Source organism: Tupaia chinensis, unplaced genomic scaffold (genome assembly GCF_000334495.1).
Source record: "Tupaia chinensis unplaced genomic scaffold, TupChi_1.0 Scaffold141724_1, whole genome shotgun sequence".
Classification (NCBI taxonomy): Eukaryota; Metazoa; Chordata; class Mammalia; order Scandentia; family Tupaiidae; genus Tupaia; species Tupaia belangeri.
Window position 1 is genome coordinate 352,756 of NW_006201581.1, and position 26,644 is coordinate 379,399.

The window sequence follows — 26,644 nt, forward strand, 5'->3', positions numbered from 1 at the left end:
ATTCGAACCACGGTCGACTACATGGGAGTCCAGCAACATAGCCATTATGCTAACTGCTGGTCCCCCGACCTAACTCATGTTTAATGGCAGCATGTTTGGGAAATGGATATACTAATTTATTTAACCAGTCTCTTTACTGTGAGACTTCTAGGTTGATTCCATTATTTTGCAATTATGAACAATACTGAAATAAATATGCTTTCATCCATAACAAATACAACTATTATATATAAAATTTCAATTATAAACGTAACATACATATCTACTTGCATCTGTACAAATATTTCTGTAGGCCTGATTCCTGAGTAAGAGGAAATGTCCCACTCTTCCATTTTTTCCTTTATAAATTTCTGATAAATTTCCTTTTTGGCCAAGGAATGTTTTCAGTATCAAAACACGTTGAATGCATTCAGCTTCCAGTAGTTCGCAGCACAGACTGTGTATTAGCACTTGGTGAACTTGAGGACTGACAGTAGTTCTTGGCCTGCTTGCCTGGAAAGTGCAGTGGTCCCTTGCAGACCTTTTGTCTTCATTATTTTCAAAATTTCTTCTAAAATAAAATGAAAAGTCAAAATCTAATTAAATCATCTGGTGATATATATAATCCCCACATAGTTTAATAAGATGATATATTAATACATCTGATAAAACAATGTATACCAAATAAATGTTTATTAAAGTGAATTTAGACTTCAGACAGATGGAAGCACTTTGTATTTTTTTTTTCTTTTTTTGGAGAGGTTTTCGCTATAGGGTGCATGCGCTCACCAGAAAGACAGAGAGAGAGAGACAGAAAGTGAGAAATCACCCCCCAGGGGGGATGGCCATGCTGCAATCCCTTCTCCTCCATTCTACTCTCAGGATCTTGGGCACACAAGCACACGTGCCCGGCGTAAGTTTTAGCCACCGGATCCAGGACTTGAACTGCAGTTGACTACGTGGGAGTCCAGTGACATAGCCATTATACTAACTGCTGGTCTCAGCACTTTGTATTTTTAAGATGAAGCTGAGGATTCTAATCAGACTGACTGGCTACCATGCAATGGTAGCCTATTTTGTACTCAACAGAAACTTTAATTATAATTATTATTAGAACAAGTGATCAGATTTTTGTTGCTTGTTTCTGATCTCTATCCTCTATCCTTCCTTTTGAATGAGAAAAGTCAATGAAGGTATAGAAGAACTAATAATGACATTTCACGAATGACAGTAAATGAAGCTATTTCTTTCTTTCAGGTGTTTTTAAAACTAAATAGAATGCGGCCAGCAGGTGGCATGGTACTTAAGGTGCTGGACTCCAACATGGCCAACTGTGGTTCAAGTCCTGGACTTGGGGGCTTGCTTTTCTCTCTTGCACTGTCTCTCCCTGGTAAGCACACAGGCCCTATACCAAATTGAAATAAATTAATTAATTAATTAATTAATTAAATTAAAAAACAAAAACTAAACAGACTGAACCAAGATAGCTGAGTTACCAAAAATAATAATAAAACAAATGAAGAAAGAAAACCAGTAATTATGACATCATTTGAAAGGCTAAAGACATAAAGATATAAATAGTACTTGAGTATACAAAAAAAGGAAGAAAGATTAAAGTCAATATAGTTATAAAGTAACTTGAAAACCAAGATCCAAAAACCCATACAATATGATAGCTTTCATAATAAAACTTCAGATGAACTGCTACACAGCAGAACTGTCAAGTGCATAAAGACTGAAAAGTAATGAGAAAATTCACAATATTGAGGGGAAAGTGCTAGAAAACAGAGAGACTTTGTATTTAAATATAAGTTTATGAATGGGAGAAAGTTGCCCCCCAAAAGATATTTTTTAAATCCAGAAAAAAATGATCTTTTAAAATCTTTCTTTCTCAACATGAATTAATATCTGTATTAGCTGCTGTCAGTGATTAAAATTCATTAACCACCCAGGTTACTTTTTAAGTTATAGTCATTTGCTTTTGATTTCAGCAAAGTAAATGGTTAAACAAACTATAGTCTTCATTACCTGGATTGTTCTCTTTAATGGTAACTAAATAGAATAATCCTCTTGGTGAAAGGAGATCTGAAGCCAGTGGGAAGAATCTGTCCATGACTTCGCGACCATTTCTGCCACCAGCCCAAGCTGCCTCTATGCCACGACTTCCCACCTGTGACCATTAGAAAGATTGTTTTCTTTTAACTCACGTCAAGTTTCAGGGACAACAGGCCCCAACCAAAGGACCTAGTTTCAAGTTTCTGGATATACTAATAAGTAAAGCAACAACTTTCTGTAAGCACGAACTTCTATTATTTGCATATTATGTCTCCTGGGGTCTCTTGTCTTTTACCTTTGTGATATCCTTTGTCTTTATGCTCTCTGCACAGAAATATTTTTCTTTTGGTTTCTAGGTCATTGATTTAGATCTCGATAGTGACCACATTCTCTTTTAATTCATTTTCTAGTGTTTCACAGTGTAAAGTATGTTTTTAAGCTCCAGGACATCTTTGTTGTATTTTGATCCTGCTCTCTGATTGCTCAGCTCATAGAACTTATGCCACTAGATCCCCTGTTTAGACTGCCGAAGAGCCCAAGGTTCTGTCTACACTGAATCATGTTCCAGCAGCTCTAAGGCCCGGGAGAAGAACACAGTTCGGTGCTAGGAACACAGGACAAAGGATTGTGGTCACCACATTTCTAGAATCTCTTTGTATTCACTAATCTTCCCAGTAGTCTGCAGACCTTCCCAGTAGTCTGATAGACCACGATTTACTTAACTGTTTCTCTTCTAATACATGCATGGGTTCACATTGTTTGCCATAGTAAATCAAATTGCAATAAGCGTATTTTTGTGATTTCAACTTTAACTACTGTTGAATGATATTCATGATTTTTTTTTAAAATTGTTTATTTGCTATAGTGTGTGTGCACTTGTCAGAGACAGACAAAGAGAGAGAGCATGAAAAAACACCCTCTGTAGGGGATGGCCATCCCACAATCTCTTCTCTATTCTCCTCTTGGGGTTTTGGGCATGCACGCACACATTTGGCATGGTTTTCAAGTACTGGGTCCGAGACTAGAACTAAGTGGTTAAGCCACGTGGGGATCCAGCTGCCTTAACCACCACACCACCAACTGGCCACTGAATAATATTCTCAGGTTAGCTCTCAAAAACTGAGATTAATGTAGTGAAACATTTTGTATCATTCTTAATATTTATTTCTGTGGTGCTTTCTTAAAGAGCATTATTAAGCTGCATTTCCCTTAACTGTTGTTCACCTCATGAACAATGACTTTTTTCCTTCTCATGTAAGTTTGTATGTCAGTAGTGCAATGGCTTTTTCATGGCATAACTGCAATTAGTAATAATGCCAGCCAAATGGACCTTTCCCATCTTGGTGTAGTGGTTTATGTTTATCAACCTTGCCAGAGAAAAATCACCAAAGAATAAAATAGACACAATTATGAAAAAAAAAAAAAGCAAGCTAGTCTTGGTCCATTATTAAACTTTATTTTTAGGGAAGAGTATTTCTTTTCCCTGTCTGAAATGAGAATTGGTCTCATTCTCCCATTTTATGGCAGTATCTGTGAGAGAAGGAAACCTGAGACTTTTGGAAGGAAGTTCCATGTGTATTTTTACAAATATTATTTTGTTTTGCAAATCTATCATTGGTAAAAGAATATTTACAAAATATTTATATATATTAAATATATATATATGTATGTATATTTATGTGTCTGTGTGTATATACATAAATTTAAATACCATGGCCTGACTTGGATGGAATTTTTAAGAATAGATATGGGGGACCAGCAGTTAGCGTAATGGCTACGTCGCTGGACTCCCATGTAGTCAACCACGGTTCGCGTCCTGGACCCGCTGGCTTAAAAACTCATGCCCGGCCTGCGTGCGTGCGTGCCCAAGATCCCGGAGGAGAATGGAGGAGAAGGGAATGTGGCGTAGCCATCCCCCCGGGGGGTGATTTCTCGCTTTCTGTCTCTCTGTCTGTCTCTGTCTGGCGAGCGTACACGCCCTATGGCAAAAAACCTCCCCCCCCGAAAAAAAAAGAATAGATATGGGCCACAGTTTGTATTTCTATTGGTTGTAGGTTCCTTTCCTACATCTACCAATAGTACCTGATTATTGATAATCTGAAGTAAAATCAGAGCAGTTTATGTTAGTAGCTCCTGAATGATACTATTATGAGGGGACTTCAAAAAGTTTGCAAAGAAGTGGACTTACAGTATGAGTTCATTTTGGTGTAAAAATTTTTGAAATCCATGCAGTTTTTTCATAATATGCATTTTCCATAATTTTTGAAGACCCCCACAAAGTTCATCTGATCTTTAGAAACAAAATAAACAGAAATATTAACAGTAAAATTCTTTTGCATGCCTTACCTCTTCAGATGGAGTCACTACATAGGGAGGATTAAACACCAGAAGATCAACTTTTTCCTTCAATCTTGGTAGTAAGCCTTTGACCTAAATGAATTCAAAAACAGAGGTTTAAACTAGACCCTGAATTAAATAAACAAATCTTTAAAAGTATTCTCCCATGTTTTTAGTGGGGGGGAATATATCTGTTAAAGGAAAACACATACAGACAGAAATTTTAACTCATTTTAACTCATATAAGGATTATATGCATTTAACTAAAAATAAAGAAATTAAACTATTATCAGAATGATCATAAAATGTTTAAAAGCACATCTTCTGGTTTAAGAAGATGAATTAAGGAGTTAAACTCTAATTTTCCAGAATTCTGCACAGATTTAGACACAACTTTACACTGTATACACTAATTTACACATTTACCTTCCACAACCAAATAAATATTTCATGTGATGACAGAAAATGTAATTGAATGACAAAAGTATCAGAAGATAGATTTTGTTGTTGTTGTCTACTTCAATTACTTCTAAATATACTGATTGAAATAATTAGATATCAGAGAAAGAGCAGAAAATACTGGGATTAGACACTGAAAATAGCATTGCTTAGCATTTTGAAAACCTTTAAACCAGGTGCAATTTTCTATAGAACCATAAAAAATCTCTTTTTTAATCTGCTAGAAGCATGTGCACTTATTAGAGACAGGGCACCAGAGGGAGAGAGCACCCTCTAATCGGGGCAAGATCATGCAGTTATCCCTTCACATCCACTTCTCCATTCTGTGGGGATTTGGGGCATGCATGAAGACTCATCCAACATGTTTTCAAGCTGCCAGGCCAGGATTAAAACCTTGTGGTTGGCTGTATGAGATCTGGTTTCCCTAACTACTAGGAACAGGGCCAGCCAGAAAAAAAAAAAATGTTATTTTAAAGAAAGGACATTTTGGGGCCAGCCAGTGGTGACGTGGTTAGAGCAGCTGGATCCTACATGGCTGACTGCACAGTTTTGCGTTTCAGACTTGGAGGGTTGAGAAGCATGTAGGGTACATGTATGTGCGTGCCCAAAATCCCAAAAGGAGAGTGGAGGTGAAGGAACTGTGGCATGACCACTCTCCATGGGCGGTGCTTTCACCTTCTCTCCCTTTTAAAAACACCTTCTGAAACCAACAATGAATGTATTGTTTATGATAGTTGTGATAATCTATATTCAATGTTCTTAACAAAGGTAAATATAAAGAGTTTGTAAGCTGATCATAATGCCTATGCTTATGCATACTTCTTGCTTATTTGCTAAGAGTCAATATTCACTATCAGGGACAACTTTACTAAAGCACTGTTTCTGGCATGGACAGCCACCGATAATCTCCCAACGCAGTTTGTGAAACTTATAGATTTGGATCATACCTGGGGTTAAATTCTAGATTCATCATTTGTTTTATTAGCTTTGAAACTATCAAAAAGGTACTTGACCTCAGTTTCCACACCTGTTTAAAAAAATAAGTCTTTTGAATTTCTCCTATCTCTGAAGTTCTATTTTTCTATCAAAACATGTATTCAATACTAATTATGAACAAATTAATGTTAAATTTAAAAAAAAAACACATTGATCTCATGTAAGTAAATCACTTGAGTACCTTTCTTGATAATCTAGTTTGTATTAGTAATTACAACTCCTAATAAAATGAAAAGAATTTTTTATCTCTGGCTTTACTCTTTCTAAGTCACGAAGTCAACTGTAATTACTTTTTCTTTTGATTTGCCAGATAGCAGATCAAAAGAAACATGTGCTGGCAGAGAGAAAGAGGGGTGAGAGAGAGAAAGTGAGAAAGTACCCTCTCACTTGGGATGGCTGTGTTACAATCCCTTCTCCATTTCTCCCTCCTTCTGGGATTTTGGGCACATATGACATGTATCTGGCATGTTTTTCAACCCACCAGTTGAACTCAAACCATGTAGTCAGTCATGAGGAATCCAGCCATCTTAACTACCATGCTGGCTCCATTTGTAAATTTTATTTTTTAATAAGAATTATTTTAACTTTATTATTATTATAATTGTTATCATTATTATGATTTTCCAATTTGACCAGAGAGAGACAGAAAGAGAGAGAGAGAGAGAGAAAAGGGAGAAAGGCAGCCAGCAGGGCCAGGACGGGAACCACAGGCAGCCAGGGGGGAGTCCAGCACCTTAAACCACCACGCCACCTGCCAGCCATTTGTAAATTTTAAAAGGCAGAAAATGAGTCACCCAAGTGTCATGGTGGTTAGGGTGCTAGACTCCCATGTGGCTGACTAGAGTCCCAGACCTGGCAGGTTCAAAATCATGCTGGGTGTGTGTGCATGCCCAGAATCCCAAGAGAATGGAGAAGAAGGGATTATGGTTTGGCCATCCTTGAAGGGTGACTTTTCTCTTTTCCTCTCTGTGTCTCTCTCAGGAGAACACACATACCCTATGGCAAAAACCTATAAAAATAAATAAAAGCAGCAAACTACCTACCTTTATCAATGTAAGAATAATACAGGTTGAGAAGCACAGAAAATGTTTCGTATTTATGTCCCCCTGGTACACACTTTTCTGATTTTTACTTATATAAAGACACTTCAAGTCCAGCCACAGTGACACAGGCTGTAGGAGTGCTATTATTGTAACACTAGAAGCAATACTGGAAGGCTCTGGATTCATGGCCCACAGTCTACCGATCATGTTGGGCACCTGAAGGTATACCCATGAGTGGCCCATAATCCTGGCTGGCCACAAGGCTGGGAAAGAATCATGGCATGAACTCTCAGTTGAAAATACCCTCTCTCCCCCACTCTCTCTGCCATGAAGGAAATCAATAAATAAGCTTAAGAAAAAAATGGCATCTCCCATTAATAACTTAAAAAAAAAGAAACACACACACAAATTCACAAATTAAAATTATCCGAGTCTTTTTACTATAAACCTAAAATATTTTAAGAACTGTAACATAAAAATATATAATGTGAGGGCCCACAGGTGGCATAGTTGTTAAGGCGCTGGACTCATACATAGTCAATGATGGCTCAAGTCTTGGGCTTGGTGGCATGAAAGTCATGCTGGACATGTGTATGTACGCCCAAAATCTCAGGAGGATGGAAGGGAAGGGACTGTGGGGTCACCATCCCCCAGGGGGTTGACTTCTCACTTTCCCTTTCTGTCTCTCCTGCGAACACATATGCCCTATGGTAAAAACCTTAAAAAAATGCATAATACGGGCCAGCAGATGGCATGTGGCCTGATGGTTTAGGTGGGTCTTACATGGCCAACTGAGTCCCGGACTTCACAGTCTGAAAAAAAAAAAAACCTGCCAGCCACATGTGTGTGCCTAAAATCTTGACGGGAGAATGCAGGAAAAGAAGACTGTGGTGGGGCCATCCCTCTTGGTGGGTGCTTTCTCACTTTTTTGTCTATCTCTGGCAAGTTGCACATCATAAAAGAAGCAAAACAAAAATAACAAAAACGCATAATGTTAACTTAAAATTATCATTCTGTAGTTGTCATTTGTTGTTGTTGTTTTTTCTGCCCAGGACCTATTTCCCACTTTTTCTGATTACTTTTCCTTGACTTTGCTGGAGAAGTTCTACCTCCTGTCACTCTTAATCCAAGTGGCTTCAGTTGGGACAATGATCCAGTCAAAGCCAATCATATCCTTACTCCAACTGGCCACAGTGAGAGACTGAGAGATGGGGACATAACCCAAGTTGATGCAAATGATACTCATTAGGGGGCTTTTGGTAGAATATCTTAATTAAAAGGGTTTCTTGGAGAGTTGCTGAGAAATAAGATATAGACTTAGAAATATCCTGCTATCATGAAAGACAGCCTAGGAACAGTGCCTCCAGAGAGAAGTTCAGAGCTAAGAAAAAGATGCCTACTTGTAACATCATTGAGTTCCTAGAGCCAGCTATACCTGAAATCATCAACTTTTTACATTTAAGTCAGTTTGAATTGGGTTAACTATCATTTCGATCTAGGAGATAGATACTTGACCTATACAAGTCAATATAAACCCCCTCTGAATTAAGGAGAAGATGGATATCAGTCAAGAATTTACTTTGGTCCAGCTGTGACAGCTGAGGTGGTATGTCACTGCTCTGCACTCTTGGAGCCCAGTCGAAGGCTAGGTTTATCTGAACACTCTGGGCATGTGTGCCTAGCTGGCTGGAGAGCTGGGGTGGAGGGATGGCAGTGTGGTGAGAACTTGTTGAGAGTTACCATCTCTTTCTCTCTCATAAAATAAACAAACTTAAAATAAGACAAAGAATTTGCTGGGACTGGTGGATGGTGTAATGGTTAAGCCACTGGACTCTCATGTAGTTGACCACGTTTCAAGTCCCGGACTCAGCAACTTAAAACTCACGTTGGTCGTGTGTGCATGCATGCCCAAGATCCCAGGAGGAAAATGGAGATGGGATTGTGGTGTAGCCATCCCACCACCTCCCAGGGGCGGGGGTGTGTGTGTGTGTGTGTGATTTCTTGCTTTCTGTTTATTCTGTCTCTCCGGTGAGCTCATGTGCCATATAGCAAAAATCTCTCTAGAAAAAAAAAAAACTTTGCTTTATATAGGGTATACTGTTGAGTGGGTCTCAAATGAACTACTCAGGTTTCTTTGACCTAAAACATCTTGTATATAACTTGTCTGAAGGAAATTGATCATTATTGAATAAGGAGTGACAACTCACCAAATCTGTAACTACTGGTTGAATATAGACTTTGTTGCAGCGTGCTGTCTCCAGGGTACAAGCTGCTGCCTTGGGGTTGATATCAGTACACCTATAAACAGAAAAGGAAGAATACTGTATCCTATGTCCAAGACGATAATCTGTTACTGAGAAATTCAAGAATATTTCATCCTATGTAAAATAGACTTAAAAAATAGAATACTTAAAACATTTAAAAATCAGGGGACCAGCAGTTGGAGTAATGGCTGTGTTGCTGGACTCCCCCGTAGTTGACTGCGGTTCAAGTCCTGCACCCAGTGGCTTAAACTCACGCTGGGTACATGTGCGTGCATGCCCAGCATGCACACCCAAGATCCTAAGAGGAGAATGGAGGAGAAGGGACGGTGGTGTGGCCATCCCCCTTGGGGGGGGGATTTCTCGCTTTCTGTCTTTCTGTCTGTCTTTCTGGCGAGTGCATGTGCCCTGTAGCATAAACCTCCCCCAAAAAAAAAATAAAAAATGAGATGCTTTAATAGTGGCAAAAAGAGAATGAACATGCTATATTTGTGAAAAAGACTGTTACATTGATATAATGTCCCAAGAGTTTACACATACATCTGAAGGAACATAATGAATTTTGATACCTCTAATGAAGAATTACTATGCAATCACCAAAAATTACATTTAAAAGGAAACAGGAAAATGCTCATGATACATTAAATGAAAAACAGGAAATTAAAAACAAAAACTGAAGTAAACAAATTGGGACCGTATGTGATAATATTTATTGATTTTTATTTTCTTTATATACTTTTACATATTCTCAAATTTTCGATAAAAATTAACTTTCAATTGTTTCCTGATAATCAAATTATCCAAGAGATTCTAATTTAGAGATTATCTAAATTTATGCTGTTTCAACAACTATTCAACATAATTTTAAACATGAAGTTTTAATTTTTAGGGAAGCAAAATTTGCAATCTAGGTCCTTACTATATTTAAATAAACACTTTGAGACACATGTCTAGTTACAAAAATGATTTCATTGGGAAGAGCAAATGATGTGGAGGCTGGATGCTAGATCCCAGAAAGCCAACTGTGTGGATCAAGTTTTGGACTCAAGACTTGAAATACACGCCTAGCTCATATGCATGTGTGCCCAAGATCCCAAGAAGAGAATGGAGAAGGGGTTGTGGCATGACCGTTCCCTCTCTCTCTCTCTCCTGGCAAGTGCATATGCCATATAGCAAAACTAAAGAAAAAACAACAAAAAAGATTTTATTTAAGAAATCATACTCCTAGTGAATCTCTCAGTGGAAAATCTGGATGAGTATGGTATACTTACATGTACAAAGCCTGAGGACCTATTACAGAGGCTAGGAATGCAGATACCACACCAGACCCTGACCCAACTTCCAGGCATATTTCCACTCTGAATAAACAACAAAATACACATTAATACAGTAGTGTTTAAATGTACTTCACAGAAAATAACTCTCCTGCTACTTATAATGCCATCACTGACCTGCAAATATAAATTTATAATCTGACAACTGATTTGTGCTTTTCAGTATTACATGACTCCAAATTGCTAGTATTTTGGATTTATGATATATTTTAAGTTCATAGAATAGTATATGATGGGCCAACCTATGGCATGGTAAGGTGGCAGGATCTCACATTGCCAACTGCATGGTTCAAGTCACAAACCTGGTGACTTGAGAAATCTACTGGGAACCTATGTGTACATACCCAAAATCCTGAATGAAGGGGAAAAATGGAGAAGGGACTGCAAAGTGACCATTCTCTATGGGGGTGCCTTCTCACTTTCTTTCTCCGTGTCTCATACCCTCTGGCAAATATTAAAAAAAAAAAAAAAAGAGAAGGGATTGCAAAGTGACCATTCTCTATGGGGGTGCGTATTCCCTTCCCACAGGAGCTCCTAGTACATTTCCTAAAATAAGGTTAATAGTAGTATAACATTTATTTATGAAAGCAGCTTATCATTTTTAATTTTCTAACCTTCATAAATCCAACATTCTACTGACAACAGATTTAAGGCAACTATATAACTGTACGCTAAACTGGGTTGCAAAGTGACCATTCTCTATGGGGGTGCGTATTCCCTTCCCACAGGAGCTCCTAGTACATTTCCTAAAATAAGGTTAATAGTAGTATAACATTTATTTATGAAAGCAGCTTATCATTTTTAATTTTCTAACCTTCATAAATCCAACATTCTACTGACAACAGATTTAAGGCAACTATATAACTGTACGCTAAACTGGGAAAATATCTGAGCAGCTCATCTTAAAATGTTAGCAATAATCTTATAATTCTGAATAAAATCTTTGCTCTACTGTATTTTACCTTCCAATTATTTCTTTACCTATAATCTTTTAATAGAAATTTTGCTATAGGGCATGTACTCGGGTGGAGAGACAGAGAGCAAAAGACAGAAAGCAAAAAATCACGGCCCAGGGGGATGGCCACGCCGCAATCCCTTCTCCTCTGTTCTCCTCTCGGAACCTTGGGCATGCACGCACACACACTCAAACCATGGTCTACTACATGGGAATCTAATGATATAATCTTTACACCATCTGCTGTATAAGATTACACCTATAATCTTATACATACATCAAAAGCACTAGTTATCCCTATTAAAATGATTGGTCTGGGACTAGCAGATAGTATAATGGTTACATTGCTGGACTCCCACATGGCCAACCACGGTTTGGGTACCAGACCTGGTGGCCTGAAAATCAAACTGGGTGTGTGTGTGTGTGTGTGTGCACACCCAAAATCTCAGGAGAGGGGATTGCAGCATGGCCATCTCCACTGGGGGTGATCTCTCTCCATCTCTCTAGTAAGTGCACACTCCCTATAGCAAAAATCTTTCTCTAGAAAAAAAAAATGATTGATCTGGGTTAGCGGTGGCATGAAGGTTAAGGTTCTGGATCCACATAGCCAACCTCGCAGTTTGAGCTCCTGACAAATTGCAGAAAATCACAGCTTGAAAATCATACCAGGCACGTGTGCCTGCGTGTCTTTATCCCAAGAAGAGAATGGAGGAGGGATTGTGGCATTGCCATCCACCTGGGGGGTGATTTCTCACTTTCCCTTTTTGTCTTACTGCATCAAACACACACCCTGGAGAGGAAAAACTAAAAACAAAAAGTTGGTCTGATGGCATTTGGAGACTTTCTAGTACTTACCTCCCTAGGGGTAACAACAACCTGTAGGGGTTTTTAACTTTTGGAACCAGTTCACACATGACAATGTTGATTAGGCCATAAGGTTTGTGGCCTTATAAAGGCCAAGACTTTATATAACAAAATCAGTTATTTTAGCAGCATTCTTTGTAATACAATTTGTGTTTGTTCATCTTATAGGGATATCTTGAGAATAAGAGACAAGTTATAAAATAGTACTGTTCCACTCTATAATATAATAAAACCAAAAGTTCCATTGTCTACAATGAAAAATTAGTTTAAGGGACCAGCAGTTAGCATAATGGCTATGTCGCTGGACTCTCATGTAGCCCACTGCGGTTCAAGTCCCAGACCCGGGGGCTTAAACTCACGCCAGGTATGTGTGTGTGCATGCCCAAGATCCCAAGAGGAGAATGGAGGAGAAGGGACTGCGGTATAGCCATCCCCCTGGGGGGTGATTTCTCGCTTTCTATCTCTCTGTTTCTGGGAAGCGCACGAGCCCTATAGCAAAAACCTCTCCAAAAAAAAATATATTAGTTTAATACAAGCTGGGGCATTTCATACATAAAAAATATGACCAAGTTTAAAACGAATAATAATCATAATATAGATCTCTGGAATCTGACAACTCTTTCATCTTTATCAAAAAAAAAGTTTGAATCTAAATCTTTATTTAAATCTTTAAATAAATGTGACCCAAATTTCTCACATTAAAAAAATTACAATATAGGTATTCTTTTTTTCATGCTATTAATTTAGAACTTAAAGAGTATTTCAACCAATCAGTTTTAGTAGTTGTGAGGTGCTAGGACAGATTCTACAGGCTGCGAGCTGCATGTAACTACATTTTTTAAAAACTAAAAAAGCAAAATGAGTTCCAGTTTCACTAGCCACACTTTAAGTGCTCAACAGCCTTATGTGGCTGACGGCTGTCTGCAGAATATGTTACCTAGTGGCTTTACAAATACTTCCCCACTCCATTGTCTTACAACCTTTCACTACTGTGCCCTTCCGTTGTTGGAGAGTGTTTTTAACATACCGAGCAAATCAAATAATGCCGTATGACTTTTAATCTTTACTTTAAAAAAAGTGAAATGTTCCGCAACATCTTGTTCCCAAATACGTTACACTACCACTACTCTTGGGGGCACTTTCACATTAACTGCTGAAAGGAAAAGATCATCATGACTCGGTTAAGAAGCACGGAGGTCAAGACCGCAGAGCCATCAATACCCCTGGGCCACAGCAGGCAGCTCCTATGCACGTTAACCACGCCCATCTCCGGGTTATTCTCGAGTAAGGCATTCTGGTGTCCATGGCCGGGCAAGAGGCCGGTCACAGCCTACTCTCCGCCTTCCCTGCTCAGGACCCGAGCCCTATCCCGCCAGGACCTTTGCCCTCCTCGCACCCAGCCAGCTCCGGCGCCGCCACCTCGAGCGCGTCCAGGAGCAGGAACGTGTCTTCCGCGGGCTCATACACGTCGCTGAAGGCACCGCGGCCCACATGGCCGTATAGTGGAGTGGGGCAACTGGGAGCCGCCATCTTTCCGTCTGCGTCCCACGGGCAAGCCCGGTAGTACGCATGCGCACTCGCTCCGGCGCGGACCTGCGAGAGCGGCTGGGCTCTGTGGGGCGGGGCGCCGGCCTGAATCTGAATTCGGTTGGCTGGTGGGTAACCCTGGAGTTTCTAAGTAGACTGTCTTACCATCCGCGAGAAGGGTCATTGTTCTCCTTGAACACTTAGATTTATTTTCTGGGTTAGCATTTACATTTGTTTTATGGATTATGGATAGCGTCCTCAATTGTTTTTTGACTGAGACAAATATTTCTTCATTCGGATGACATTTGGAAATTTCTTCTATTCCTAGATGGCAAGGATTTGAAAAATATATATAATGATAACAGAATTTTACCATTTTTTTTTGTCTATTTAATTCTTTACTGTAGTATTACAAAAACTGCCTTTCTGGTATTGAATCATGAATGCACTCTTTTTATAATCTTTACTAAAGTACGATGACTTAATTTTCCTTTTAATGCACTGCTGAATTTGGAATGCTAATCTAGTCCTAAAAGGATGTGAGGGTAGAAACCAGTGGTATTGAAGATCTTAACCCTATATAGGCCTAGGCTAATGTATACACTTGTCTTCATTTTTAATGAAAACATTTTAAAAGCTATTAAAAAAGAACAACTTGAGCCAGCCAAGTGGCATAGTGGTTAAGGTGGCTGGATCCTATAAAGCCTACTGCATGGTGAGTCTTAGATCTGACAGCTTGAAAAAATCCTGGATGCATGCCCAAAAATCCTGAGAGGAGAGCAGAGAAGGGACTTTGAAGTGCTTAACCCCCTGGAGAGTGCTTTATCACTTTCCCTATCTCCCTGTCTCTTTCCAAAGATCGCCTGTGTCCTATAGCAAGCTTATAAAAAGTATTACGTGAAAGTTTATAAAATAAGGATTAAAGAAAAGAAAGCATATAAAATAAACTTATAAAGAAAGGAATAATAATGTGTCTCTCTAACATCCTGTGTTCTTGATTAGGTGTAATGCTAATTCGATCTTAATTCTTTGTGGGTAAATTCTTTTTGACCTTGGAAGTGTTTAATTTTGGTCTTCTGAAAGTCTCAAAGTCGAAGGTTTATATGTATGTATATATGCATATGTGCATGTGTGTGTGTGTGTGTGTGTGCGTGTGTGTGTGCGTGCGCATGCGCTCATGGAATGTTTCTGTGAGAGTTTAGGATGAGATTAACATTTAAATTAGTGAACTTTAAAGCAAATCACTCTCTGTAGTGTCAGTAGCCCTTTCCGATCAATTCAGGGTCCCAGTAGAATGAAAGACTTTCTCTGAGCAAGAGGAAATTCTGCCGCTGATGGCATTTAGATTTGAACTACAACATTCGTTCTTCCTGAATCTGTAGTTTCTGGCCTACCCTGCAGATCTTGGAACCTAAAAAAAATCTCTTTCCTTCTATATACACATCCTATTGGTTCTATTTGACTGAAAACCCTGACTAATACAATATGTGTTGTATTATTTATTTTTCTTTTCACCTTGTTAATCGCGGGGTGGGTCCTTTCAATCTGGTCAGTATCATCAACTTTTGGAAATCTACTTTGATATTTTGCTTTAACTTTTACATCCCTGCAGTCTTGATTCTTGTTTACTGAAAAATCCAGTCAGGTAGATAGGCATCTACGTGTCTTCCCAACTTTTAATTTTTGTTCTTTCTACCAACCTTAGACTGGGCCACCCGCAAGCAGGCTGAGATGGACAGCTGCACACAGATGAGGATGAGAGAAGCAGGGCAGCACAGAGGAAGAAGTTGAGCCTAGATAGGATGGCAAAGAAGCCCTCAGCTAACACCTGCCCTTTCCTTTACCCCCTAAAGTTCCTGAGCTGGGACCACCCTTCGCATTGTGCTAAATCCAAGCAAATGAGCGGGTGTGCCTTTAGGTGGAGATGTTCCCAAGGGCAATGCAGCTTTCTTTCCTGAGAGCAGTTCCTAAAGGATTTGGCCAGGACTTGTCTGTCAGCCATCAGCAGGGTGTGGAATGAGTGCCTTAGTCCCTGAAGGGGGATTTGGTTGGTGCACCATGGATCCCTATACTCTCTCTGTCATTATGAGGGAAATTTAGGCTTGCAGCTATAGCATGTCCTTCCTTCAGCAGAATATATTCTACTTTTTGGCTTATTTACTGGGATTTTTATTTGGTGAACACATTATTTTCTTACATGTTTTAAAAATAATAATCTCCTGTTTTATGTATGCCATAGCTATTTATAACCATCTTATGTATTTTTATATTCATGATCAAGAGCATAGCCCTCTTAGGTACTTTTATATTCACGATCAAGAGAGAGAGGAGAGAAAGTGAGAAAGCAAGCCGCCATCAAACAAATCTAAATGCTAATCTAGAAAATAAATCTTAAGTGTTCAAGGAAGAGAACAATGGCCATTTTCGCAGATGATAAGACAGGTATTTTTAGGTGGTATTTTAGGCATTTTTGTATTCACGATCAAGAGCATGCATGTACACACTTTGTGTGTGCACATGTGAGAGAAAAAGCACCCTTGATGGGGTCTTGTTACACTGTGTTCCCCTTTTCCCAGCCCTCTGGCTCATCAGGATCTTGGGTACCCATGAATATACATGGCATTTTTTCAGACTGACCCAGACATATAAATCCGCAGTTGGCCACTTGGCTTCCAGCACAGCAGTTCACTATGGATTTTATCAACTAGGCTGGGAACCTCTGAGGTTTTTAATTATACTATTTTCAAAGTTTCCATTTGTTCATTGTATACATGCTTATTTGTTTGGTAGAGTTTCCTTTGTTCATTAAGTTGTATATCTCTCTTTCATGGTGTTTATTTCAGACATCTAATTCCTGGTGTATGTTCATCTTTGTAGCTGAGGTTGGCCTGTTTTTAAAGGCAATATGGACACTACAGTCAGCCTTCAGTGAAGAAGAAATGTTGTGTTGTCACACATAATAAACTAGTAGCTTCTCTTAGAAAAGAGTAGTTTTCTGTCCCCCTTGAGGAGGGCCTCTGGTCCAACACTCATATCTAGTGCTCTAGTCTATGTTCTCCACTCAAGTTGGTGAGTTTGGACAGTTTTGGAAAGTGAGAATTTTTTCTCAGGGACAACAGAATCAAGTAGCATGCTATAGTAAAGGTTATTTCTACTATTTTGTTGTTCTAGTAAAGGCAGTTTTACTTATTTATTCGTTTTTAGTTTGCATCCAAGTGTGTGTAGTCTGTAGAAAGAGGAAGAGAGAGACAGAGAGGGAAAGTGAGAAATCACCCCCAAGGGAGATGGCCATGCTGCAATCTCTTCTCCTCCATTCTTCTCTCAGGATTTTTGGCATCAGTGGTCAGATGGCTAACCACTGACTGCTCTGTCTGCAAGTGTCCACTTTCCTTCCTGTTTCTGTTGGCCATGTTGTGACATACAACCAAATACTGGACCAGGAGCAGACCGGGTGGCTTGAAACTCACACCAGGTGTGTGTGTGTGCATGCCCAAAATACCAAGAAGAGAATGGAGGAAAAGGGATTGCAGTATGGCCATCCCCCCCGGGGTGGGGGTGGGGTGATTGCTCACTTCCTGTCTCTGTCTCTGTCTCTACAGTGAGTGTATGAGCCCTAGAGCAAAAAAAGCTTTCAAAAATTAATAAAAATAATAAAAATTAGAAAGAAAGTGACAAAGAGAGGCAGAGAGATATTGTGGTAAACTCTGCACAACTATCAAGGCAAGAGGCCTGGCTACCTGCCGGTAGGATTATGTTTTTATCAGCCAATTGAATTGTCAAGATGTTTCCTTACCCACTGGATAATTTCTCAGCCCTTCTCTTAAATTTCTGCTTTGGATACATTCTATCCTGGAAACAAAACCTAGGCCCTATAATACATTCAGAAATAGCGGATTTGTGTCCTTTTTTCCAGCTGGTGCTGGTAGAGTTTACACATTTTCTCCTGCACCCTAGGAGCAGCTGTTTAAAAAGCTGAAGTGTGCATTGGATTCCATTACTTTGGCACAACAGAAAGTCACGTAAAAGAGGGAGACTCTTTTAGCTGGTTCATATTTGGAAAATTAATTCTTCTAAGCGCTTTTAAAAAAGCCACTACAGGTGGTCAGATCTTATGAACTTAGAACGAGAAATGACCTCATCACCTTCAGCTGGTCTAAAAGTTATCTTTGGCTATGGCACACTTCATGAAATCTTGTTAATTATGATTGTTTTTCCTAGTTATAAGTCCTTCTGGATAAATTTTTATAAAACATTTATTTTTATCACTTACATAACTACATAAAATATTTTCATTGGTGTCAAAGTGTCATGTTATTGCCAAAGAGATTCCATTTCAATTTCTAGAAATTATTGGAAAGTTAATACCCACATTTTAATGACACCCTTGCTGCACTGTTAAACTATGCTTTACTGAAATTCACAGGAGTCATAATTACATTGCATATATCCAGAGTAAAGCACTAGAACCATTATTTTTTACGTTTCCAGTTAATCACTATGGTTAATGATTGCACTTTCTCTTTTGACAAATAATAAATGAAATTTTATATCTTTTTACTCAAGATTCACTTCTGTTTTCAGCACAGTGATATTTTAGTTCAGTAATCACTAAGCAAATCTTTCACCTGGATTATAAATATTTAACTTAGCTATTTCTATTTCCAGAAAAATTAAAGTTTTTTTAAGAAAAAATTAGACAAGTTGTCTTTCTAGCTAGACGTTTAGTTTCCCCTTACATATGTCATTCAAGAAAATTGAATTCCCTAGACATCATTTCAGGAATGTAATTGTTTAGTTGTGAAGCTATTTGGGGTAGAAATGCCCTTTGGCTGTTGCACATTAAAGCCACATTTAGAGAACCTGAGAAGTGAGCTTTCAGTGGTAATCACACTTACTGTTCTTCCCAGTCTAAGGATGACTAACGGGCTAATTTTATTTATTTATTTATTTTTGCCATGAGGTGCATGTGCTTGCTGGAGAGAGGCAGAGAGAGGAAAAGTGAGAAATCACCCTCCAGTACCCTCAGGGAGGATGGCCACTCTGCAGTCTCTTTTCTTCCATTGTCCTCCTGGAATTTCAGGTAGGCATGCACATGTACCTGGAATGAGTTTCAAGCTATGAGATCTAGGATTTGAACTGCAGACAGCCGTGTGGGAGTCCAGTGCCTTAACTACCATGCCACCTGTTGTCCCTTAAAGAGCTAGTTTTAATCAAGTCTGCTAGAGTATGAACATGATCCTGAGGCTCTTCTTTGCCTGGATCTTGTGTGTCTCTGCTATGGACTAAATTTTGTCCCTGCAAAATTCATATGTCAAATCCTTAAACCTCAATGTCATGATATTTGGAGATGGGACTTATGGAAGATAAATTTATATGAATTCAGGAAGGTACAGCATTCCTAATGGGATTCAGGCCCTTTTAAGAAAGGACACCAGAAAACTTGGTATTTCTCTCTGCCATGTGAGAACATAGTGAGAAGACAGCTATCTGTAAGCCAGAAAGAAAGATCCCACTTGAACTCAGCCTTCCTAGCATCCTAATTTCTTAACTGTGAGAAATAAATGTCTGTTGTTAAAATCACCTAGGCTATGGTGTTTTGTTATGGCAGCATGGACTGACATCCACCAAGGACAAAAGACTTAGAGTGTGAGTACAGATGAAAGACGAGGGGAATTCACACATTGGTCCAGGCAGTTCAGGAACATATATTTAAAAATTGGAATTTTTGTTCCACACTCTCTTTTAGTGTATAAATAGAAGCTCAAATAAGGCTAAATTGAAGAGAAACATTAAAAGTGCAATACAACTGTCCCTCAGGTTGGTTTCAGGGCTTCCTTTGGATACCAAAATCCCATACAGACAAACCTGCATGTATTGAGTCAATACAGGGGAAATTCATCCTGTGATTGGTTGAATTCATGGATACAGAACCCATGGATACAAAGGGCCTGTTGTATGCCAGTGGAATCAATTAGCAGTTTGTAAGTCAACTTACCAGTTAGCCTGATTTAGTAATGAAGGGAAATTTTAAAAGTGGTGTCACTCTTAAGAAAGTTGAATCTGGGGAACCAGCAGTTAGTGTAATGGCTATGTCGCTGGACTCCCACGTAGTCGACAGCGGTTCACGTCCCGGACCTGGTGCCTTAAAACTCACGCCGGGCGCGTGTGCGTACGTGCCCAAGATCCCGAGAGGAGAATGGAGGAGAAGGGATTGCAGCATGGCCAGCTCCCCTGGGGGGTGATTTCTTGCTTTCTGTCTCTCTGTCTCTCTCTGTCTGTCTGGCGAGTACACGCGCCCTATAGCAAAAATCTCTCCAAAAAAAAAAAAAAAGAAAAGAAAAGAAAAGAAAAGAAAGTTGAATCTGGGACTAACAGTTGGCATAATGGCTATGTCACTGGACTCCTATGTAGTCAACCACAGTTTGAGTCCTGGACCTGGTGGCTTAAACTCATGCCAGGTGCGTGTGCATGCGTGCCCAAGATCCCAAGAGGAGAATGGAGGAGAAGGGATTGCAGCATGGCCAGCTCCCCTGGGGGGTGATTTCTTGCTTTCTGTCTCTCTGTCTCTCTCTGTCTTTCTGGTGAGCACATGTGCCATATAGCAAAAACCTCTCAAAGAATAAAAAAGAAAGTTGAATTCATAAGGTAAGTTATGAAATATTCAGAGCTGGGCACTATGCCTTCTTCATGATATTCTTATAAAATATTCTTATCTGGATAATTGGCATTCCAGAAGGTGAAGAGACTCATAAGGGCATTGATAATCTATTCCATGAAATCCTGCAAGAAAACTTTCCAAACCTAGAGAGGCACTCAAAGATCCAGTCCCAAGAAATACAAAGGACCCCAAATAGAATCAACCCAAGAAGATCTTCTCCAAGACACATTATAGCCAGGTTGACCAAAACCACAGACAAAGACAAGATACTAAGATTGGTAAGAGAAAAACATCAAGTTACCTACAAAGGATATCTCATCAGGCTAACAGCAGACCTCTCATCTGAAACAATGTGAGTGAGGAAAGAATGGGAAAATCTATTCAAAGTGTTAAGAAAAAAGTAATTTCAGCCAAGAATATTGTACCCAGCAAGATTATCCTTCATATGGGAAGAAAAGACAAGAACATTCTCAGATAAACAAAACCTAAAAGAATTTACCAGCAACAGACCAGATCTCCAAGAAGTTCTCAAGGGTGTGCTATATCAGGAAAATTAAATACAGACACACAGAAATAAAAGTTCAAAAACTAAGAAATCTTCACTAACCAATTAAAGCAAACAGAGTATTTGATTAAATTCCTCCCATTTCTCATGACTTTTTTTTTTGGAGAGGTTCTTGCTATAGGGCTCATGCGCTTGCCAGAAAGACACAGAGAGAGAGAGAGAGAGAGAGATAGAAAGCGAGAAATCACCCCCCAGGGGAGATGGCCACACACAATCCCTTCTCCTCCATTCTTCTCTCGGGATCTTGGGCAAGCACGCACACACGCCTGGAGTGAGTTTTAAGCCACTGGGTCTGGGACGCGAACTGTGGTCGACTACATGGGAGTCCAGCGTCATGGCCATTACGCCAACTGCTGTTCCCTTTACCCCTATTTCTGACCCACTGCCCTTTTACACCCTTCTCCCACACTATCTCTGGTGTCTACAGTTGTTTTCCATTCCTTTTCCTCCCACGTTTTATTATTTTTTAATTTATTTTTTATCATCATAATCTTGTTTATATTATACTGGATTGCATATAACTTTACAGTGTATTACATTGCTTTTTCAAAAGGGATCCCCTACATTTTATTGATCACACAATTTCTTATCAACACTGATTTTATTTCCTTAACATGGTACAATGAATACCAACTAAAAGACAATTTACACTTTAGACATTCCTTTTCAAACCTCTAAAGAAACAAGCACGATAGATGTAAAAGGCTGCCTAACTTAAACTTTCTCCACGTTGAAGGCTGAGAAAGTTGGTAGTAATTAGTCTTTTAGTACACAGAACTCTCAAGACCGGCACTATTCCCCTGCCCCTGCTACTGAGCACTGGGAATGTGAATAGAATGTAGTGGGATGTTTTTTGCAGGTATAAGACACAATGTGGATATTGTAAAGAATGCAAAATATCACATTGATAATTTTATTCTTTTTTTTTTTTGGAGAGGTTTTTGCTATAGGGCGTGTGTGCTCGCCAGACAGACAGAGACAGAGAGACAGAAAGCGAGAAATCACCCCTCAGGCCATGCCGCAATCCCTTCTCCTCCATTCTCCTCTTGGGATCATGGGCACGCACGCACACGCGCCCGGCGTGAGTTTAAGCCACCGGGTCTGGGACTCGAACTGTGGTCGACTACATAGGAGTCCAGCGACATAGCTATTACACTAACTGCTGGTCCCCACATTGATAATTTTAATGTACTGACCACATGTTGAAATGATACTCAGTGGCAGTAGTATGGATATACTGAGCTCGATAAAATATAAACTTTAATTTCAACTTTTTTTTTTACTTTTTGAATGTTGGTGAGAAATTTAAATGACAAAGGTGGGTTATAAATTCTATTTCTATTGGATAGTGTGCTCTAAACATGAATTCTATGTGATGATGTAATTGATATAATAGAGATGCTTATCACTTCGATTAAGATATTATTGACTAATGACTGGATCAGTGCAGTTGAAAGAGTGAGTGGCTTACGTGCATTTTATTCATCTGAAAGCTAATATCTCCAAGTTTTGCAGTCATATCCTCCTAGAGTCTGATCTCCACAAATCTCAAGTTAAATTGTGGTGCGTGAAGTCAGGCTTTGAAACAAGATCTGGACAAAAAGCCTAAGGGATTGTGAGAAATACTGTTGGCAGCTGAGAGGTGGCATTTTTGGATGGGGGAAGGTCAGGTTTTCTGTAGCGAATGAAAGTGACCTTTGCACATGTTTTGTTGCTTTTTTCCCCAAGGAAGGAAAGGTGGTCTGTAACTATGAAGACATATTATTATGAAAACTTTAATTTAGGTAATGTTTGTTTGTAAAGTCAAAAATGTATTTTCCTCTGGTGTAAGAATACTCACAGGAGAGGCATAGAATTAAAACAAGGAGAAAGTTTGCCTGCATAAAAATCACCCATTTGAAGTCATTAGGAAAAAATGAAAATTTCTGGATTCATTAACACAAACAGGTCTGGATCAGAACAGATTATGCCATCAAATGAAGTATTTGCTTAGAGCTGCCTAGAGCATTACTGAATTGCTATATGCTTATGAAAATGGGTAGAGCCAGCACGATGGCTTTAACATTTGGAATACATACGCTTTTCTACCCACATGCTGTAAGAGTATTTTCAAATCATTGAGATGTTTTTGTTTTCTCACAAGGCTGCATAAACATCTCACCGTTCTCTTCCTGAAGAAGCGTGCATTTTGTTTTTTGAAAATCTAGTTAGTGTTTCATATAGGAATCTAGCCAGGATAATTTCCTGGACCAGATTAATGTTTGCATGATCAAGAAATCTTAGGAAGCTAAGCAGAGTCTGAAAGCAATTATATTTTGGGTAGCGATTACCTTAGAGTTCAGTTTGACAAAAAACAAAAATGATACATGTGTGTATTAGAAGTGTGGATATATAAAAAGAGTTCAAAAGTTCATGGAAAAGATGGTACTAGGGTATAAGCTTATCTTGGTGCAAAAAATTTTGAGGTTCATGTATAGTTTTAAAATAATATGCATAAGGAAAATGATAAACTCTGAAGCAAAGTGATGACTGGAAAGACGAAGAATTCGCTTCTGGCCATGAGATCATTTTGGGAATGCCAAATGAAGACATTAGTTGCATGATTTGACACTCAGATGAACACATCTGTATATTAAGAAAATGTACACAAACTTTTCTATTTCAATAAGTGAGTAAATGCTATAAATGATTCTTAGTGAGAGGACTTCTTCAATTCCTTGGATCATTCTCTCTCACCCCCCCCCCACGCTGCTCTTTCTTTCCCCCCCCCCCCAGTTCTTTGATTTATTTTGTAGGGCCTGTCACATTCAGCAGCTCCTAACAGGTGTAGTCTTGACCACCTAGAGTAATATGTAATAAAATAGCAGCCTCAGAAAACATTTCCCACTTCCTGACAATATCCCTGTTTGTATTTATCATTGTGGTATATGTACAGGAAAGTTGTCAGGGAGTAAGAAAGCTTTTTGGATGAACACATTGCATTAGATAAATGTAAGCTGTCAGAGGCTAATATCCTAATTGGACATCCATTGACAAATGTCCTTTCTCTCAATGTTTATTTCCTTTTTTTTTTTTTTTTGAGAGATTTTTGCTATAGGGCGCATGTGCTCCCAGGGAGAGGGAGAGACAGGGAGACAGAAAGTGAGGAATCACCCCCCAGGGGGGATGGCCACTCCACAATCCCTTCTCCTCCATTCTCCTCTTGGGATCTTGGGCACGCACGCATACGTGCCTGGCGTGAGTTTAAGCCACTGGGTCCGGGACTCGAACTGTGGTTGACTACATGGGAGTTCAGCTACATAGCCATTACGTTAACTGCTGGTCTCCCCAATGTTTATATCTTAGCTTTCCAAAGACACTAAGACAACCTATTCATTAAATAGCTTTCATGTTTCAAAAAACCCAATTCCCCTGATTTCTTAGATAATGCACAATTAACTATAAATGCACAGTCAGAACCTGGTGCATATGGTTATGCCAAATACAGGACTGGTTTTATGTTTGTAGACTGGCACTTAGAGTCTAAGCACTCTCGGGGAAAGTTGTCAAGGCATGAGGCTGAGTGAGGACACATCAGCTCTACCTGCCTTGGGGCACTACTGGGACTGGTTGGCTCCCCCAGAGTCATAAAGTTTTTTATTATTTTTCTGCATCTATCATGCCATGGAACCATGAGGCCTTCTGGGACTTCTGCTGCTTGTAAAATGGCACAACATTTTTGTTGGCTGAAGTGCAGGGTGAGAATTGCTCATCACCCTTGCAGAGAGACTGTTTCAGGGTCATTGGTTAACCTGCACTGGAGGGCAATTAATAAGCCAAAGAAGGAAATACTAACATTAAATTTAAATATGTGAGGAAGGATTCCTCCAAGCATCAGATGGGTTAGATTGGGTAGGAACATCGATAGTCAAAATCAGAGAAAGACCCAAGGGCTTTGTTCTTTTCTAAGGTATGCAGAACTCATTATTGTCGATGGAAACAAAATCAACAGGACTGAGTGCTTTGAATAAGTCAGAGGTTAGAAAACCTCTGGCTCAACTTTATTGGCCAATCTTCATTAGGTGAACAAAAGAGTTTCTCTAAAGAGAACCTTGCTTGCCCTACTAAGAGAATATTCGTTGCGTTCATACATAATACCACATATTTCCACATATAGTTGTATCATATCAAAAAACACAACTTTTAGTGGTATAGAGATTATGGATGGATTAAAACTTAATACTTAAAATTCACCCCTAGAGAATATGATATTGTTTTTAGAAGATGGTAGTCTTTGGACTGAGTGGTAAGACATAGTACTGTTTCTTCTTGGCATCTACTTAGAATTCTACTGAATTCATATGATTCTAAATAATTATAATTGAGGCAGTTGAAGTAGCCAAAAAAGTGACTGGCATTACAATGTCATAATTATAAATCAAGCTTTGGAATCAGCAGACCAGGTGCCAAATTCCTATGAATTTCAGCGTTACTTGGCAGGGTCAAATTCCAGTATATAGCATAACAAAATAGTTGTACAGAGTTTTATTCATCTCTTTTGACTGTAAAGAATAGAAAATCACCTATTCCAGTTAATATATATATTTTTTTACTGTATCATAGTACATAAATTATTTAGAAAGATTGTCTCTCAGAAATCAAATGGCAAGGGAACCAGCAGTTAGCGTAATGAGTGTGTCACTGGACTCCCATGTAGTCGACCGCAGTTCACGTCCTGGACCCGGTGGCTTAAAACTCATGCCAGGCATGTGTGCGTGCATACCCAAGATCCCGAGAGGAGAATGGAGGAGAAGGGATTGCGGCGTGACCATCCCCCCTGGGGGGGGGGCTTTCTTGTTTTTTGTTTCTAAGTCTCTCTCTGTCTGTCTGGCAAGTGCATGCGCCCTATAGCAAAAATCCTCTCCAAAAAAAAAAAAAAAAAAAAAAGAAAAAAAGAAATCAAATGGCAACATCCATAATAGAACAATCCATGTGGAAAATGATTTGGAATCCAGGTAAGTCTGGGTTCCTCAAAAGTAGAAGTCCATTCATTTTACTTTGGCTACTCAACTTTAATATGGAGGCACTATGCATCCAGTGACTTCTCTATCCTCTCCTTGCTTCCAAAGGACCAATTCTGTTTCTCAAAGAGGTATTCTGGTCTGTTTGAGTAAGTGTTTATTGACCAAGTTATATCTTAGCCTAATGACTCATCTGTTGACTGAGTGGCCATGGGATAGGCCTTTACTCCTCACCCATTTAGTGGTGGTTATTAAGGGAAATGGATGGACTGCTTCCTTTTGCCATGCTGTAGGTATGACTGGCACAATGACTGACAGTCCTCAGGAGATTTTTATAGTTAGGTTAGAACTGCCTGTCAGATATCCTTTTCTGATTAGCTTTTCCTGTAATCACTAGGGCACAGGAGGAAGGAAGACAAAGGCTTTCTTTATTTGAGAGGAAATTTGAATGCTCACTCAAGGAAATCAGAATACCTTCTGTAGGTAGACTCAACTTTTTTAACCCACAGACTTCCGGAATATGAAACATAGAGAAATCACCCTATAGGTACGTAACAGATCAGAGTTAATCTTAGGCAAAAGGTTAAAATAGGCAATGAGAGATTTTGTTA

The 26,644-nt window shown here is 39.2% G+C and overlaps 1 protein-coding gene across 4 annotated transcripts; it reads right to left on the reverse strand.

The window, feature by feature from the left end:
• Positions 1–4: 4 nt before the first annotated feature.
• HEMK2 (HemK methyltransferase 2, ETF1 glutamine and histone H4 lysine) lies at positions 5–14,074 on the reverse strand. Of its 4 annotated transcripts, none has more exons than XM_027766243.1 (6): positions 13,703–14,005; positions 10,402–10,488; positions 9,077–9,167; positions 4,381–4,464; positions 2,008–2,149; positions 7–550 (listed from the first exon to the last, which is right to left on the reverse strand). In XM_027766243.1, the coding sequence occupies exons 1-6, from the start codon at positions 13,852–13,854 to the stop codon at positions 444–446; spliced, it is 663 nt and encodes a 220-aa protein (XP_027622044.1). In that variant the 5' UTR covers positions 13,855–14,005; the 3' UTR covers positions 7–443. The 4 variants fall into 4 exon arrangements, with proteins under 4 accessions (XP_027622046.1, XP_014437492.1, XP_027622044.1 ...); XM_006163267.3 differs by having other exon boundaries at positions 13,680–13,997; XM_027766245.1 differs by lacking the exon at positions 10,402–10,488 and having other exon boundaries at positions 5–550; positions 13,703–14,074.
• Between the last annotated feature and the right edge of the window lie 12,570 nt (positions 14,075–26,644).

Coding starts and splice junctions, on each gene's coding strand:
- HEMK2 (XM_027766243.1), bottom strand. CDS start 13,854: ATGCGTACTACCGGGCTTGCCCGTGGGACGCAGACGGAAAGATGGCGG. Junction 4,465..9,076: donor AACCAGTAGTTACAGATTTG/GTGAGTTGTCAC, acceptor GAATTCATTTAG/GTCAAAGGCTTACTACCAAG. Junction 2,150..4,380: donor TAGTGACTCCATCTGAAGAG/GTAAGGCATGCA, acceptor TAATGGTCACAG/GTGGGAAGTCGTGGCATAGA.